We start from the raw sequence: 12,984 nt of genomic DNA on the forward strand, positions 1-12,984 counted from the left end.
CGACAGAAGTACAAAATGACAGAGTTACGTGCATTAGGACATTTGTTTGGTTATCGAAGCATGTAGCATAGGCTACTTATGCAAAAGCATAAATTGTGTGTTAAACCTAAACATTGATAGCCAAACAACTAGTCCACGTACTATGTCATTATCATGAACTTGGTCGTTTTGGTTGGAAGGAAAGAGGAAACATTTGTGTTAACAATTCAGAGTCATGACACTATACTCTTTATTTTAATCAGGGTCATTCCTATAAAATAATCTAAGATATGCTGTTAACGTTTCACAATATTAAAATAAGTACTATGCGCACGCTAAAAACGCAGTTGAAGGAAACAGGACTTTTCAGAAGAAAAAACGAATTGTCCACCCCTTACAAAAAAGAAGTATATTAAAGTATACTATAAGTATACTCAAATATGGATACTACACTTTTAGTTCACTTTTGATATACTTTTAAGAAGTATGCTTAGAAAATAGTTCACTTTTATATATAGTTTTAAGAAGTTTACTTAGAAAATAGTTTACTTTTAATATACTTTTAAGTATGCTTTGAAAATTGTTCACTTTTGATATACTTTTAAGTAGTATACTTAGAAAATAGTTCACTTTTGATATACTTTTAAGTATGCTTTGAAAATAGTTCACTTATGATATACTATGCTTAGAAACAGAAAATGGTATACATTTCTTCTGGAGTAGGATGTATGTTTTCTATTATTATACAGAAAAAACAGTCAGAATAATTTTAAAGTACATTACAGGTTACATTTCATGTCTATGAAAATCTACTGTGCTTTGCACATTGAATCTTTTTTTGTTACTGAAGCTGTAACCTTAATTACTGCTAAAACATTCTGAAGCCCTATACTCTTATACTAATAATTATTAATTGGAGTATCAATGGAAGCTACTTGAGAAAGAAGCAGACAGAAGGGTTGCATTATGCATTTGAAGGTTTTACTGTCAAACTGACTGAAGAACGAAAAACGACGTGAAATAATGAAGATAGTGTGGCTCATTGGCTAGTCAATTCCCATGATGCAAGGTGGAAAATAGTGTTAAAATTTGTATTACTATTAAAATTTGTGTACTTACATTAATTGAAAGTGCACTTGAAAGTATACTTTGAGGTTCTTTGGGAAGTATACTTCATGAACTGAAAGTGCACTACACAAGTTACTTTAAAGTATTCCAAAGTATACTTTGAAGTACTTGAGGAAGTATACTTGATGAACTGAAAGTGCACTACGCAGGCTACTTTGCAGTATTCAAAAGTAAACCTTGAAATACACTACAAGTGTACTTTACAGTGTACTAAATGACCTAAAAAGTGGGCCAATTCAGTTTACTTAGTACAAAAAAAGTATATAAATTAGTACACTACTTGTATACTTTAAGTAACACGATAATAGTATACTTTTTATACTAAGTATACTAAGTATACAAAATAAACTTGAAGTATACTTCTTTTTTGTAAGGGCACGCAGGGCTTGGTTTACACTTATCGAAAATTCTAGCCACTTGGGGACCAAAGGCAGGCTAGGGGAACTCATATTAATGTTAAATAACCTCATAAAATGAAGTTTTCATGTCATGTCTCCTTTAACATGCAATACTTTTGCATAAGTAGGCTATCCTACGATTTGTTACATTCTTCAATAGCCAAACAAATGTCATGGTGCACGCAACTTTGTCAGGCATTTTTTACTTCTGTTGATCAATTTCTTATTTCTTGTTACTTAGCCTACTGCATCCAATCAGCGCTGAAGTTTAATACCTACCCTTTCCGTTCAGAGTTAATGTAATGTGTTTTTGAGTTAATGTAATGTTGTTTCCCATCTGGGGGAGCGTGTTTTTGTATTGGGGGGAGGTGAACAAGTCATCCGATTCGGGGGGAGTGTTTTCATTTAGGGGATGTACTGGCTTAGATTGTGTGTCTGGGCTCCCAAACAGCATAAAAGAGATACCCGTGAAAGACTCACATAAAATTACAGTACATTAAAACACAAAAGTCCTTAAAATAAATAAGAACAGGTGTGCAAAGCTGCATAAAAAAATATGTTTAAAATTGATTTTGCACTGAAAGAGTTTTTGTACGTTCTTTTTCTGGCCAGAGGTGCTCTGAAACAGCTGCCTGATGGGATTATCTGAAAGGGTTGGTGAAAGGGGTGTGAAGGGTCCTTAGCGATGGATCCTTCCATTTGACTGCGTGACTGTAAAGCTCTGAGAGTTGGGCTTGAGTGTTGCCAGTGATTCTGGTTGTATTCTTGATGATTCTTCCTAAGATCCTTGCTTTTGTCTATGAAGAACTTCAGGGGGGTCAGATGGCTGAGCGGTTAGGGAATCGGGTTATTAATCAGAAGGTTGCCAGTTCGATTTCCGGCTGTGCCAAATGACGTTGTGTCCTTGGGCAAGGCACTTCACCCTGCCTCGGGGGGATTGTCCCTGTACTTACTGTAAGTCGCTCTGGATAAGAGTGTCTGCTAAATGACAAAAAAAAGAACTTGTACCAGGATGGAAAGTTGAATGTGAGGACTGACTCAATGAGTGACAATTATGTCCTGACAGACCTAGCAGATCCTAGCAAATATACATGCATTGCATTCGACACTGGTGTGTATACCCAATTAAAATGTATTACCGTATGTGTCCTACCTCAAAGCATTGTTGGCACAGTTTAGTTCATAATGTATATGTTTGTGTTGTGTAGGTGTGAAGGTTAGTGACGCCAATGCACCACTCGTCAAGATGGTTGCACTGTCACTGAAGATCTGTGTGCGCCAGTGTAATGTGGTGAAGACTATGCAGTTTGAGCCCTCCACACCCGTTTACGATGCCTGCAGGATCATTCGAGAGAGGGTCCCTGAGGCGCAAACTGGACAAGGTAAGAAGACACTCAGAGCTGGGAGAGCTTGCTCAGATGAGAGGCTACATGGGCAGTCACCAATCCTCTCTCTCTTCACTCTCTCAACCTCTTTCTCTCTTTTCACTTGTCTGTATTTCAGCCTCCGACTATGGCCTGTTCCTCTCTGATGATGATCCCAGGAAGGGGATCTGGCTAGAATCTGGGAGGACACTGGATTATTACATGCTGCGGAATGGGGTAAGGACCAATCGGACACCAGGCTGGAGCACAGTCAGACCTGTAACCTCTACAGACATCTCTATCCTCTTAACACCACTGAACGGTTCAAAAGTGGGATATCTAGAGTCTTAGCATTGTTCTACAATAACATGTGTGTGCCATATTCCTCTCCAAGCCTCCATATCCATGTCAAATTCTGTCCAAGGTGTCACCTCTCATTTCTCTTTTTCTTCATGATAGGATGTTTTGGAGTACAAGAAGAAGCAGAGGCCCCAGAAGATCAAGATGCTTGATGGGGCCATCAAAACCATTATGGTGGACGACTCGAAGACCGTGGGGGAGCTATTGGTCACTATATGCAGTAGAATAGGTAAGGGACTGAGCTAACTGGAACTAGTCCACCCATCCACTCGCCTTGAATTATTCATACACAATGCTATTTTTAGCCAACGTTGCAGGACCAGGCATGTGCACTTCACTTCATATAGCAACAGACTGTGAGGCCCTGTTATGCAATCTCTTATTGTGTACTCAGTGCATATAATTAGCTTGAGCAGGATATTTAATTGTATGTATAGAGCGGGTAAAGCAGGGCTAGTCCTCTCCTGTCCTAGACCTGTTACCTACATTTTAATAAAGCTCAGCCCTGCACCAAAGCTCCATTGGGGGAGGAGAAGAGGGATGTGTGTGGGACGGATCTCTTCATTTGGCATTGGTTTGTTAAGGCCCTTTCTGCTTGACCTCTCCTCTCCTCCTCACTTCAGCTTTCGTTGTAGTTTTCTGGCAGCCTGCCAGCTAGGCTGTGCTGGTGTATCTGGGCAGAGAAAGTATAGAAATACACAGAGAGAGAGGGATAGAAAAAGAGTGTTCAACCTTCCTTTTGATGTCCTCCACCCATCCGAGTGTTCCCCGCTCGCTACTCCTTCCTAGGGATCACCAACTATGAGGAGTACTCGCTGATCCAGGAGCAGGTGGAGGAGAGGAAGGAGGACGGGATGGGCACCCTGAAGAAGGACAGGACCCTGCTGAGAGATGAAAGGAAGATGGAGAAGCTCAAAGCCAAGCTCCACACAGACGACGACTGTAAGTCCGGGAAGGAGGACAGGAACATATGAGGACACCTTATGTGACAAACACACACACACGGATACACACACTCACACAGACACACACATACTTTCCGAAATGCACTGTCATGCCATTAGAACCCTGCTTCAGAGCTTATGTCCGATTTGTTGTTCTTCGTCAAAGTTTTACAAAACAAACATTTTTATCTTACCATTAGGGTTATGCAATTAAAGAAGAAACACCTTATAGCTGTTCAGCACTTCAATACATACAGTACCTCATAGCTAAAGTATTCCCATGGCTCCCTTCGTCTTCTATCTGCCACTCAACCAATCATTGGTCACACAGTTGCGACGTCTGTCTTGCGTCTTATCATCAGCCCCGCCACCCCAACTGTAAAAGTGTGTATCGTGCTGTGTTAAATTGTATATGTAGAAACGTGTGTATGTGTTTTACTGTGACAGTGAACTGGCTGGATCACAGCAGGACTTTTCGGGAGCAGGGCGTGGAGGAGAGCGAGACACTGCTCCTCAGACGCAAGTTCTTCTACTCCGACCAGAACGTGGATTCACGAGACCCTGTCCAGCTTAACCTGCTCTATGTTCAGGTCAGCCAGAAACACACAGACACATGCAAAGTATAGAGATTTGTTTTGCACATTTTCTGTTACTGTAGGTCTCAGAAAGCTGTAAATTAGAGAGCTGTGATGATTACAGTGTATTCAGTGCTAGTACCTGTCTCTCTTCTGAAGAGTATGTCCTTTAGAACGACTGTACCTTGTATCACATTTACTGTAATGGTTGTTTGGTCTGTGAGAGTCCTTTCCTTTGTGTTAGTCAAGTGTGTTGAATGTTGAGTAGTTCCTGGTGGGGTCTAATACCTATTGTGCTAAAATTGGAAGTGCCACACCACATAGAGAAGTTACTGCATATGCATTACTCACAGTAAAGGGTTGAGTGTTAGCCAGTCACTGAATGCCAAAACTGACTGGCAGATGGGCAGACAGACGGACGGATGAACGGACAGAGAGACAGACAAACAAACAGAAAGACAGATAGACAAATAGGGAGACAATCGGTCTGACTGTGTGGGTGCCCTCTGCTGTTTCATTGTTTTTGCTTGGTATGTGTGTCTGTGGCCATGCTGGTTGTGCCTGGTTTGTGTGTTTTGTACAGTGTGTGTGTGTGTGCATGCCTGTATGTGTGTTTGTGTGTGGAGGGCTGCTGACATTGCGTGTCCCTGGGGGAGTCAGCTGAGCCTACTATACACCAGGCAGGCTTTGCTCACTGCATGCCCCAGTGCATCCACATTACCTTCTCTAGGCTGGAGGTGGTGGCAAGCTCCCTACTGACACCTAGGCTCACAGGAGCAAGAAAACACTTAACACATACTGTACTCCCATACACACACAGAGACACACACACTGACAAAAACACAAAGGCGCATAGGCACAGACACACATACACAGGTCACACACTCAAAGAGAGCGAGAGAGAGAGAGACCTTCACAGAAAGAGAGTGAGACATTCTCACATACTCACACTCACAAAAACACTGCGAGAGAATGTGCACTCTCACAATGAAACATATACTCAATACTAGCATAAATGCATCTTCAGTTAACACACTTTCTACTGGAGCTGTTTATGCACCCATAGATACACGCTAGGTTAACTCTCTTCCCTCCCTCCGCTGCCTGCTCCTCCTTGTCTGTCCTACACTTTCATCTCCTTCTCATGCCCTGGCACACAATGTACACACCGCAAGTCTCTACCATGTTCCGTCCTCTAACCCGTATCTCCTCTTGCAAAAAACGTGTGCTCCCTCCTCCTGTTCGCTCTCCTCCTTCCCTTCCAGCCCTCAATCTGCCCATCCCCCTCTATCGCTCCCTGTCCTTCTCTCTCACGCTCGCACGGACATGAATGTCACACAAGAAAATCACAGACACAGTGTTCCCTCATGACGGTCGCTCGGATTCCAGTGACTCACTTTCGTCAGCGGGGCTCAGAGCTGCCAGAGCTAAAGAGAGGGGGCTTTCTGTGGCCAGAACGTACCCCAGGCCTCACTCTCAACCCCTGACATCCATGTAGTGCTGCCCTCATGTGCATCACCAGATGCACATATACCACACACACATTAATGTCTCCCTTTCTTTGAGGACACACTCTACTAAGCAGATCCCTTTGATCACTAGTTGCCCCCCACTATTGGAAAATGAGTAAGTTAAAACTGTGAGTGTGAAATATGATATCATCTCTGGCATTCTGTAGCGACTGCACCCCAGTGATTAGCTCCAATGTTTATTAATGATGTGCAGCTTGCATGAGCTCATCCCCCACTCTTAACGCGCACATACACACACACACACACACACACACACACACTAAGGGGGTATTTTGTGCCTTGGTTTATATGCAAAAGGACTCACTATTCCCTGCATATGCCTGCGCAATGACATCAAACCTTTGAATGCACGCGAGCAATTTACATACACTTACAACGGACACACAGGCGTTACACACGTCACATAGTTGTCGCGCTGGTGATGTGCACACGTATTTAGAAGACGCGTTTACAGCGCATGCATGTAGTGTACACTACACCTAACACCTACGCCACACGAGCACTACGTCTAACTGTTTGATAGATATCTTGGCGTGCATACAGCCAGGTGTTATTTGTGCCATGCATACTATGTTTCAGCACAGCACAGTAGCACCTGGCGCTGTGTTCTTTAGTTGGCAGTGGGCTAACACCAGACAAGGAACGTGACTGAGGACTACCCAACTCACTTTCTTTACATTAAATTAACTGGATGTAATGTTGTCAAACATAAATAAACATATGTTATTGTCATACAAGTTCTGAGACCACAAAATGCAGATCTATAGCCGGGACTCGAACCCAAACTGACAGAGACTACAGTAATTTAACACGCCTGGGATTGTACCTTTGTTATGATGTACGTTTCCCTGATCCAGCTCACCTGATTCTAATGAATGGTCATTATAACAACCCATTTAATTGAATCAGGTGTTGGAGCAGGGAAACATCTAAAACATGCAGGACAGCAGCCCTCGAGGACTGGATTTGGACACCCCCTGGGCTAGGTTACCCGCAGTTGGCCACAACTAAAAGACTAAAAGATACAAGACAACAATAACATGGTCGATGAGAGTCCAGCCATAGCTTGCTTGTTTAAGGCTGTTCATCGTAGCAATTATAAACATGTAATAGCACAACCTATTCGGACCAGCAATCCCCCCATAACACACACACACATAAAGACTCCCTGGGCCCTATTTTAACTATCTGAAACGCAAGTGTCAAAACGCAAAGCGCAAGTAACTTTGTGGGCGGGACTCCGGCACGGTTGCTATTTTGCCGGTGGGATAAATGACTTTGCGTCTGGCGCAAATCTAAAATGGGTTTGTCCGAAGTAGCTACATTACTAATTGTGTGGTTTGCGCGTAACGTGCAATAAACCAATCAGAGCGTCATTTTACATTCCCTTTAAGAGCAGCGCTTGTTCCATGGCGGATTGCTATTATAACTGCGGATTTGCCAGGCGCACGCCAGGAGCGGTTCACAGCCGAGGAGACTGACTTTCTAGTCAGGAAGAAGTGATATTGTATGGGAGACATTGCCCGCTCATGCTGCTCGCTAACGTTCTTATTCTTATTTTTATATATATTTTATTTTTTTAATTGTTATGTTTAAAAAAAAATTAGTTCTTAGAATTTGTTTACTTAATTTAAGACCTGTATATGTTTATTGTTTGCACCTTCCTGCCACAGTAAATTATGTGTTTGTGTAACAGGCTACATGGCGAATAAACCGAATTCTGATGGAGATGGGAGAAGAAACCCACCCAAATTAGCATTGGTTAGGAGGAAATTGCCACAATTACAAATCAAGTTCACATAGGCCTACATAGAGATTTCACATGAAAATCTTTTTATAATCATTGAAGAAATGTAACGCCATAAATCGCAACAATGTAATGTAGCTTCACAGAAAGAAGACCCTGGCCTCGCCAGCAGTGTGCACGGACCAAGCTTGTGCCCTTAAAATAGCATCTGAATAACGCGCCATTGACTTTAGACTGTTTTTCCTGCACTGTAAAACAAAAAAAGTAAAATTACCCCACTTTTTCTTTAAATGATACATGTTTTTTTCTGTATTTCGGAATACATGAAATACAGATAGAAAGAAAAATGGAAAACTGTAAATGTATAATTTTACATAAGAATTACAGCCAAATGTTGTCACTTACAAATTGCCTACACTAAAATGTCTGTTTTTTTTTTGCAAATATTAATAACATTTTCACCAAAATGTTCTGTTAAAACAAATAACTTCACTTCAATCAAAAATAACTATTTTAACAGTTATTTTGCAGATATTTACTTTCATCCCACGGACAAATTCTTTAATAACATAATTTTTGGTTTAGACATAGGAACCTTGAATTGTGAACTGAGCTCTTGTAGGCCTAGTTGACGTCATGCAATCCCAGCATGCACCAGTCAATATCAAAGACTACAAAAGCCTGAAAAAGTCTTTTCGGGGCTATCTCGTTGTTAATGATCATTGACCAATACACTTGCAGTAAAGCTCTCTCTTGGAAGTCGCTTTTGCTAAAATAATGAATGAATGTAAAGACGCCAGAGTAGGACGTTGATTAATAAAATTAAAATGAATGGGTCCTTATCTAGTGATGCAGAAGCCTGTTAACAACCATTCATTTGAATCAGGTGTGTTGGAGCAGGGAAACATCTAAAACGTGCATGACAGGGGGTCCCTCAGAACCAGGGTTGAAGACCTCTGGAATAGATAGTTGTGTAGCGGCAACGCTGCTGTTACCCAGAATGCCCCGCGGCAAGCTGAAGGTTTAAGCTTAGTTAGATAAGCATTGTTTGGAGTTTTGTTGTTGTGTTTGTTCTGTTTTGATATGTGTAATGTGATGGTCTGTAGTTTTGGATACATTAAGTGTTAAGCCTGAGTGTGAATGTTGTCCAGTTAGATCGCAATCCAACCTGTCTTTTAAATTAAATATGCGGCGAGCTTTAGTCCTTTCTAAAGTAGTTTGTATAGCTAGCCGGCGCTACAGGTATGATCTGAAGCGCCGATAGTGTCTGAATACTTATTATAGCATCTGGGAGCCGCGTGTTGTGCACACAAGTTGCTTTGAATGAACATGTTAAATCATAATAACTTATTGGGGCTTTATTGAATATTTATTGTTATTGAAAATGTAGTTTTTGACAGAGAAGTTAAAAATCATATTTACCAGCAAAGAACAGCCTGTAATGTGATATTACAGATATATCTCGTAGGCTACATTTGGTACTGGAAAATTACAATTATTTTACGGTTAATTAATGTTAATGAAAAAAAAGAAGCCAGATTGTTTCTGTTGTTTTACACAGTTTTTTTTTTTTTTTACAGTGTGGTCAGTGACAGAATTGTTCTTCTGAAACTGCAAAATAGAACCAGGGAACTTTTGCGCCGGGACACGCCTCCTTTTTCCGCGGAACCGCCCCCGGGAGCGTAGTTATTCCATAATTTACCAACGTGCATCTGTGGAGGGAAAAGTCCGCTTTGCGTCGAGTGCAAACTAGGAATGATACTTTGCGTCGTTGACAAAGTTAATTGCGCTGGGTGCAAGATAGGGCCCCCTCCTGACTTCTATGTGTCACATCTCACACAGCTAGTTGCCTGTACAATACATATCTCTGTTCACAAAGACTGTGTTCTGCACTATAAACAGGGGTCTTAATTATTGATATGCCTGTCAATTGATTGATGAGTTGACTGATCGATCGTTGTATGCGTTGGATGAAGGGCCACTGTCAGCGTTTATTGTGCGACTTTGTGGCTATAGTGAACTCTGGTTAGTGGGTCTGGTCAGACAACACTGGATTGACTTACAGGGCTGGTGGACTGTAGCCCCTGGCTTTGTCCGGCCCTGTGAACTGTCCTGGCCTCTATCCCTCCTCTGAAGTCCTGCTGCTGGTGTTGACAGATTTTCATCAGGCATCCTCACAAAACAACCCTGTTTCACGGGGGGAAAGGGATCTTTGTGGATATAAGTAAACATGAGTTATCCAACCGACTACACTGCATCACACTGAAAGGGTGTGGTTCTGAGAGGAGGAGGGGGTTGCAGAAGTTTCAGTCGAAAGTCCTGTTTGGTCGGCTGATGATGTAATGGGGCATATTAAACAAAGTGAGCTGAGTCTGTGTCGAAAAAGAGGAAATGCTCTGATGGAGGCTTTCTCACTGTCAGGCCTCTCTGTACAGGGAGCCATTAATCTCGCAGCAGATGACTAGAGCGAGAGGAGGTGAGAGAGAGAGAGAGAAAACAGGGGGAATGACAAAGCAAGAAAGGGGAGAAAGAGCAGGGGATAGAGAGAAAGTGAGAGAGAGGCATAACAAACTGGTCCCAGGAGAAAACAACAGACTTAGACTGCCGTTTGGAAGCTGTCTTTTTTCCACTCAGAGCTACTGTACCTAAACGTTTGTGGAACCTATAGGCACGACTTTGATTGAAGAGATGCTGAAATTCAACAGATGTCTAGTTGTGGTCTGAGAAGCATCGCCGATGAGTGACGCCTCATAAAGACTCATTCAAACAAAGCTGTTCTAAATAACTCATTAATGACACATTGTGGATCAGTTTAAACTGGTTATGCTCTGTTTTGAGAGCCTGGCTCACTCTGCACTGTCTTCCATCCCTTTATGCGATGGATTGCTCGTAAATTATATAAACAGTTCAATTGAAATGATAGAGATACTCTTTAAATGACATGAACAAGTATTTTGGCTAATTCTCGTAAAAGTATGTTAGATATTTCTGTGCATCGATTACACTTATTCTCTTCGCAGGCACTGGTCTCTAGAGCATCCTTCAAAACACTGAATGTAGCGGTGGGTTGTCTGAATATGATTTTCACACATATTCTCTCTCCTGTTTCTCTTTCCTGCTCTCTCTCTTTCTCTCTGTTCCTCTCTCTCTCCCCTCCCTATGTTTCTTTCTCCCGTAGGCCAGAGATGACATACTGAATGGCTCCCATCCTGTCTCTTTTGATAAAGCCTGTGAGTTTGCAGGAATCCAGGCGCAGATCCAGTTTGGACCCCACGTGGAACATAAACACAAGCCTGGATTCCTGGAGTAAGCTGCTTTGTTGGATAGCTGCAGCAATGCTTTGTCAGATAGCTGCAGGATAAAGTAATGCTATCGATTTCCATCCGTACATTACAATCCCAGTGTTCATCCACCCATCTTGTGTTTATCTATTTGGGGATGATCTTTTGCAATGTTTCTAAGAGTGGGATACTTAAAAAGTGATGTAAGATCTCAACACCCCTGTCAACTGTGTTGGTGGTGGGTCAAAACTTACCTTTTGTTCTAGTATGCTAACGGAGGGGGTGCATCATTAGTGTAAAGCTGTTGAATGTGTTTCATGTACACAGCCTGAAAGAGTTTCTACCGAAAGAGTATATCAAGCAGAGAGGGTCAGAGAAGAAAATATTCCAGGTATGTCCAGTTCATTCTAGTTCTGTCCAGTATGTTGTAATTAAAAATATCATTTTCACTACAGTAGGCCTGAACAATACATTAGCCATATTTCCTGTTGCACAGAAAGCAGCAAGTCCCTAAAACAGCCTTTGAAAACCCCCAAAATATAGTGATAGTACAGCACTGATTCTTTCATGTTTTTGTTTTTAGGATCACAAGAGCTGTGGTGAAATGGCAGAAATTGAGGCTAAAGTGAAGTATGTGAAGCTTGCAAGGTCCCTGCAAACATATGGGGTGTCTTTCTTCCTTGTGAAGGTAAGCTGTGATAGTGGAAAGGTGTTATTCTATCACAGACTTATGTACTATGCCTTTAACAGACCGTAAATGGAAAGTTAACCCCAATAAAAGAAAGCTGACTGGTAGAACACCGAGAGAGAAATGACGAGAGAGAGGAAAGAGCAAGAGAAATGCGAGAGACAGAGAGCGAGAAAAAGAGAGCAAGAGATTTTAGGATTTTGAAAATACTGCTGAATAATTTACTACCTAGCACTCTCTCACACAGCGATTTCATCCCAAAACACATACAGTGTGCAGTAGAAAAACTACCGGTACATCTCACCTCAGTACAACCTTCCATTTGTTATCTGTCAAGGCTGAAACCCCATCTCAGGGCTCATGGAACAAGTTCTCTTCTATTGTAGGCCTGTGTGTGTGGTGAGGGGGTAAAGGCCAGTTTAAACACTCTGACAAGACTTCACCCTGTGCTGTGTATTCCAGAGCCAACAGAAGTTCTAAAACCTCACCCAAGGTTAAATATTTAAGATACTATCTCAGACAGGGTGCTCTACGTCAGATAAGAAAACCTGAAATTCCACGAAGAGCACAAAGCAGACAGCCTCAATTATATCAATAGCATAACCAAAGACAATGGAAGATTTGAATAGGTCTCTATACATAGCTATCCTGATTATTGAGATAATGTTATCTGCCCTTGGGTGATATGTTTTGAGCTGTACAAGCTACTCTACATCTGAGCTGCCTTTGTTGCTGTCTCAAAGCTATATTTTCTGACCCTGAACAGGAAACAATAGCCTGAAGACAGAAGGTATTTTTGACTCCCCTGTCTTCCCTAACCACTAATTTTGCACAGTCTTCAGTGATCCTGGAGAGCAGCCAAGTGTAGACTCATGCTCTGAAGTGAGGCGTAATGGATTTGCAGTGGGCAGAGACGAGAGCACTTGAGCTTGGCAGAAAGCTGCTGGAAGCATTGATACACTGACAGTGTACTCTTGTAATGCCCCAG

At 42.0% G+C, this 12,984-nt stretch overlaps 1 protein-coding gene across 1 annotated transcript in view; it reads left to right on the forward strand.

Moving 5' to 3' along the window:
- Window positions 1–12,984, forward strand: part of tln2b (talin 2b) — a 90,167-nt gene that overhangs the window by 38,905 nt on the left and 38,278 nt on the right. Inside the window, exons 2-9 of the mRNA XM_084671983.1 lie at window positions 2,714–2,887; window positions 3,009–3,106; window positions 3,329–3,458; window positions 4,019–4,171; window positions 4,621–4,763; window positions 11,206–11,333; window positions 11,636–11,699; window positions 11,892–11,996. Coding sequence (XP_084528109.1) covers window positions 2,752–2,887; window positions 3,009–3,106; window positions 3,329–3,458; window positions 4,019–4,171; window positions 4,621–4,763; window positions 11,206–11,333; window positions 11,636–11,699; window positions 11,892–11,996 — 957 coding nt within the window. The 5' untranslated portion in view covers window positions 2,714–2,751. The remainder of the gene's footprint in view (window positions 1–2,713; window positions 2,888–3,008; window positions 3,107–3,328; window positions 3,459–4,018; window positions 4,172–4,620; window positions 4,764–11,205; window positions 11,334–11,635; window positions 11,700–11,891; window positions 11,997–12,984) is intronic.

Source organism: Hypomesus nipponensis, chromosome 14, assembly GCF_054491055.1.
Source record: "Hypomesus nipponensis isolate SF chromosome 14, ASM5449105v1, whole genome shotgun sequence".
Lineage (NCBI taxonomy): Eukaryota > Metazoa > Chordata > Actinopteri > Osmeriformes > Osmeridae > Hypomesus > Hypomesus nipponensis.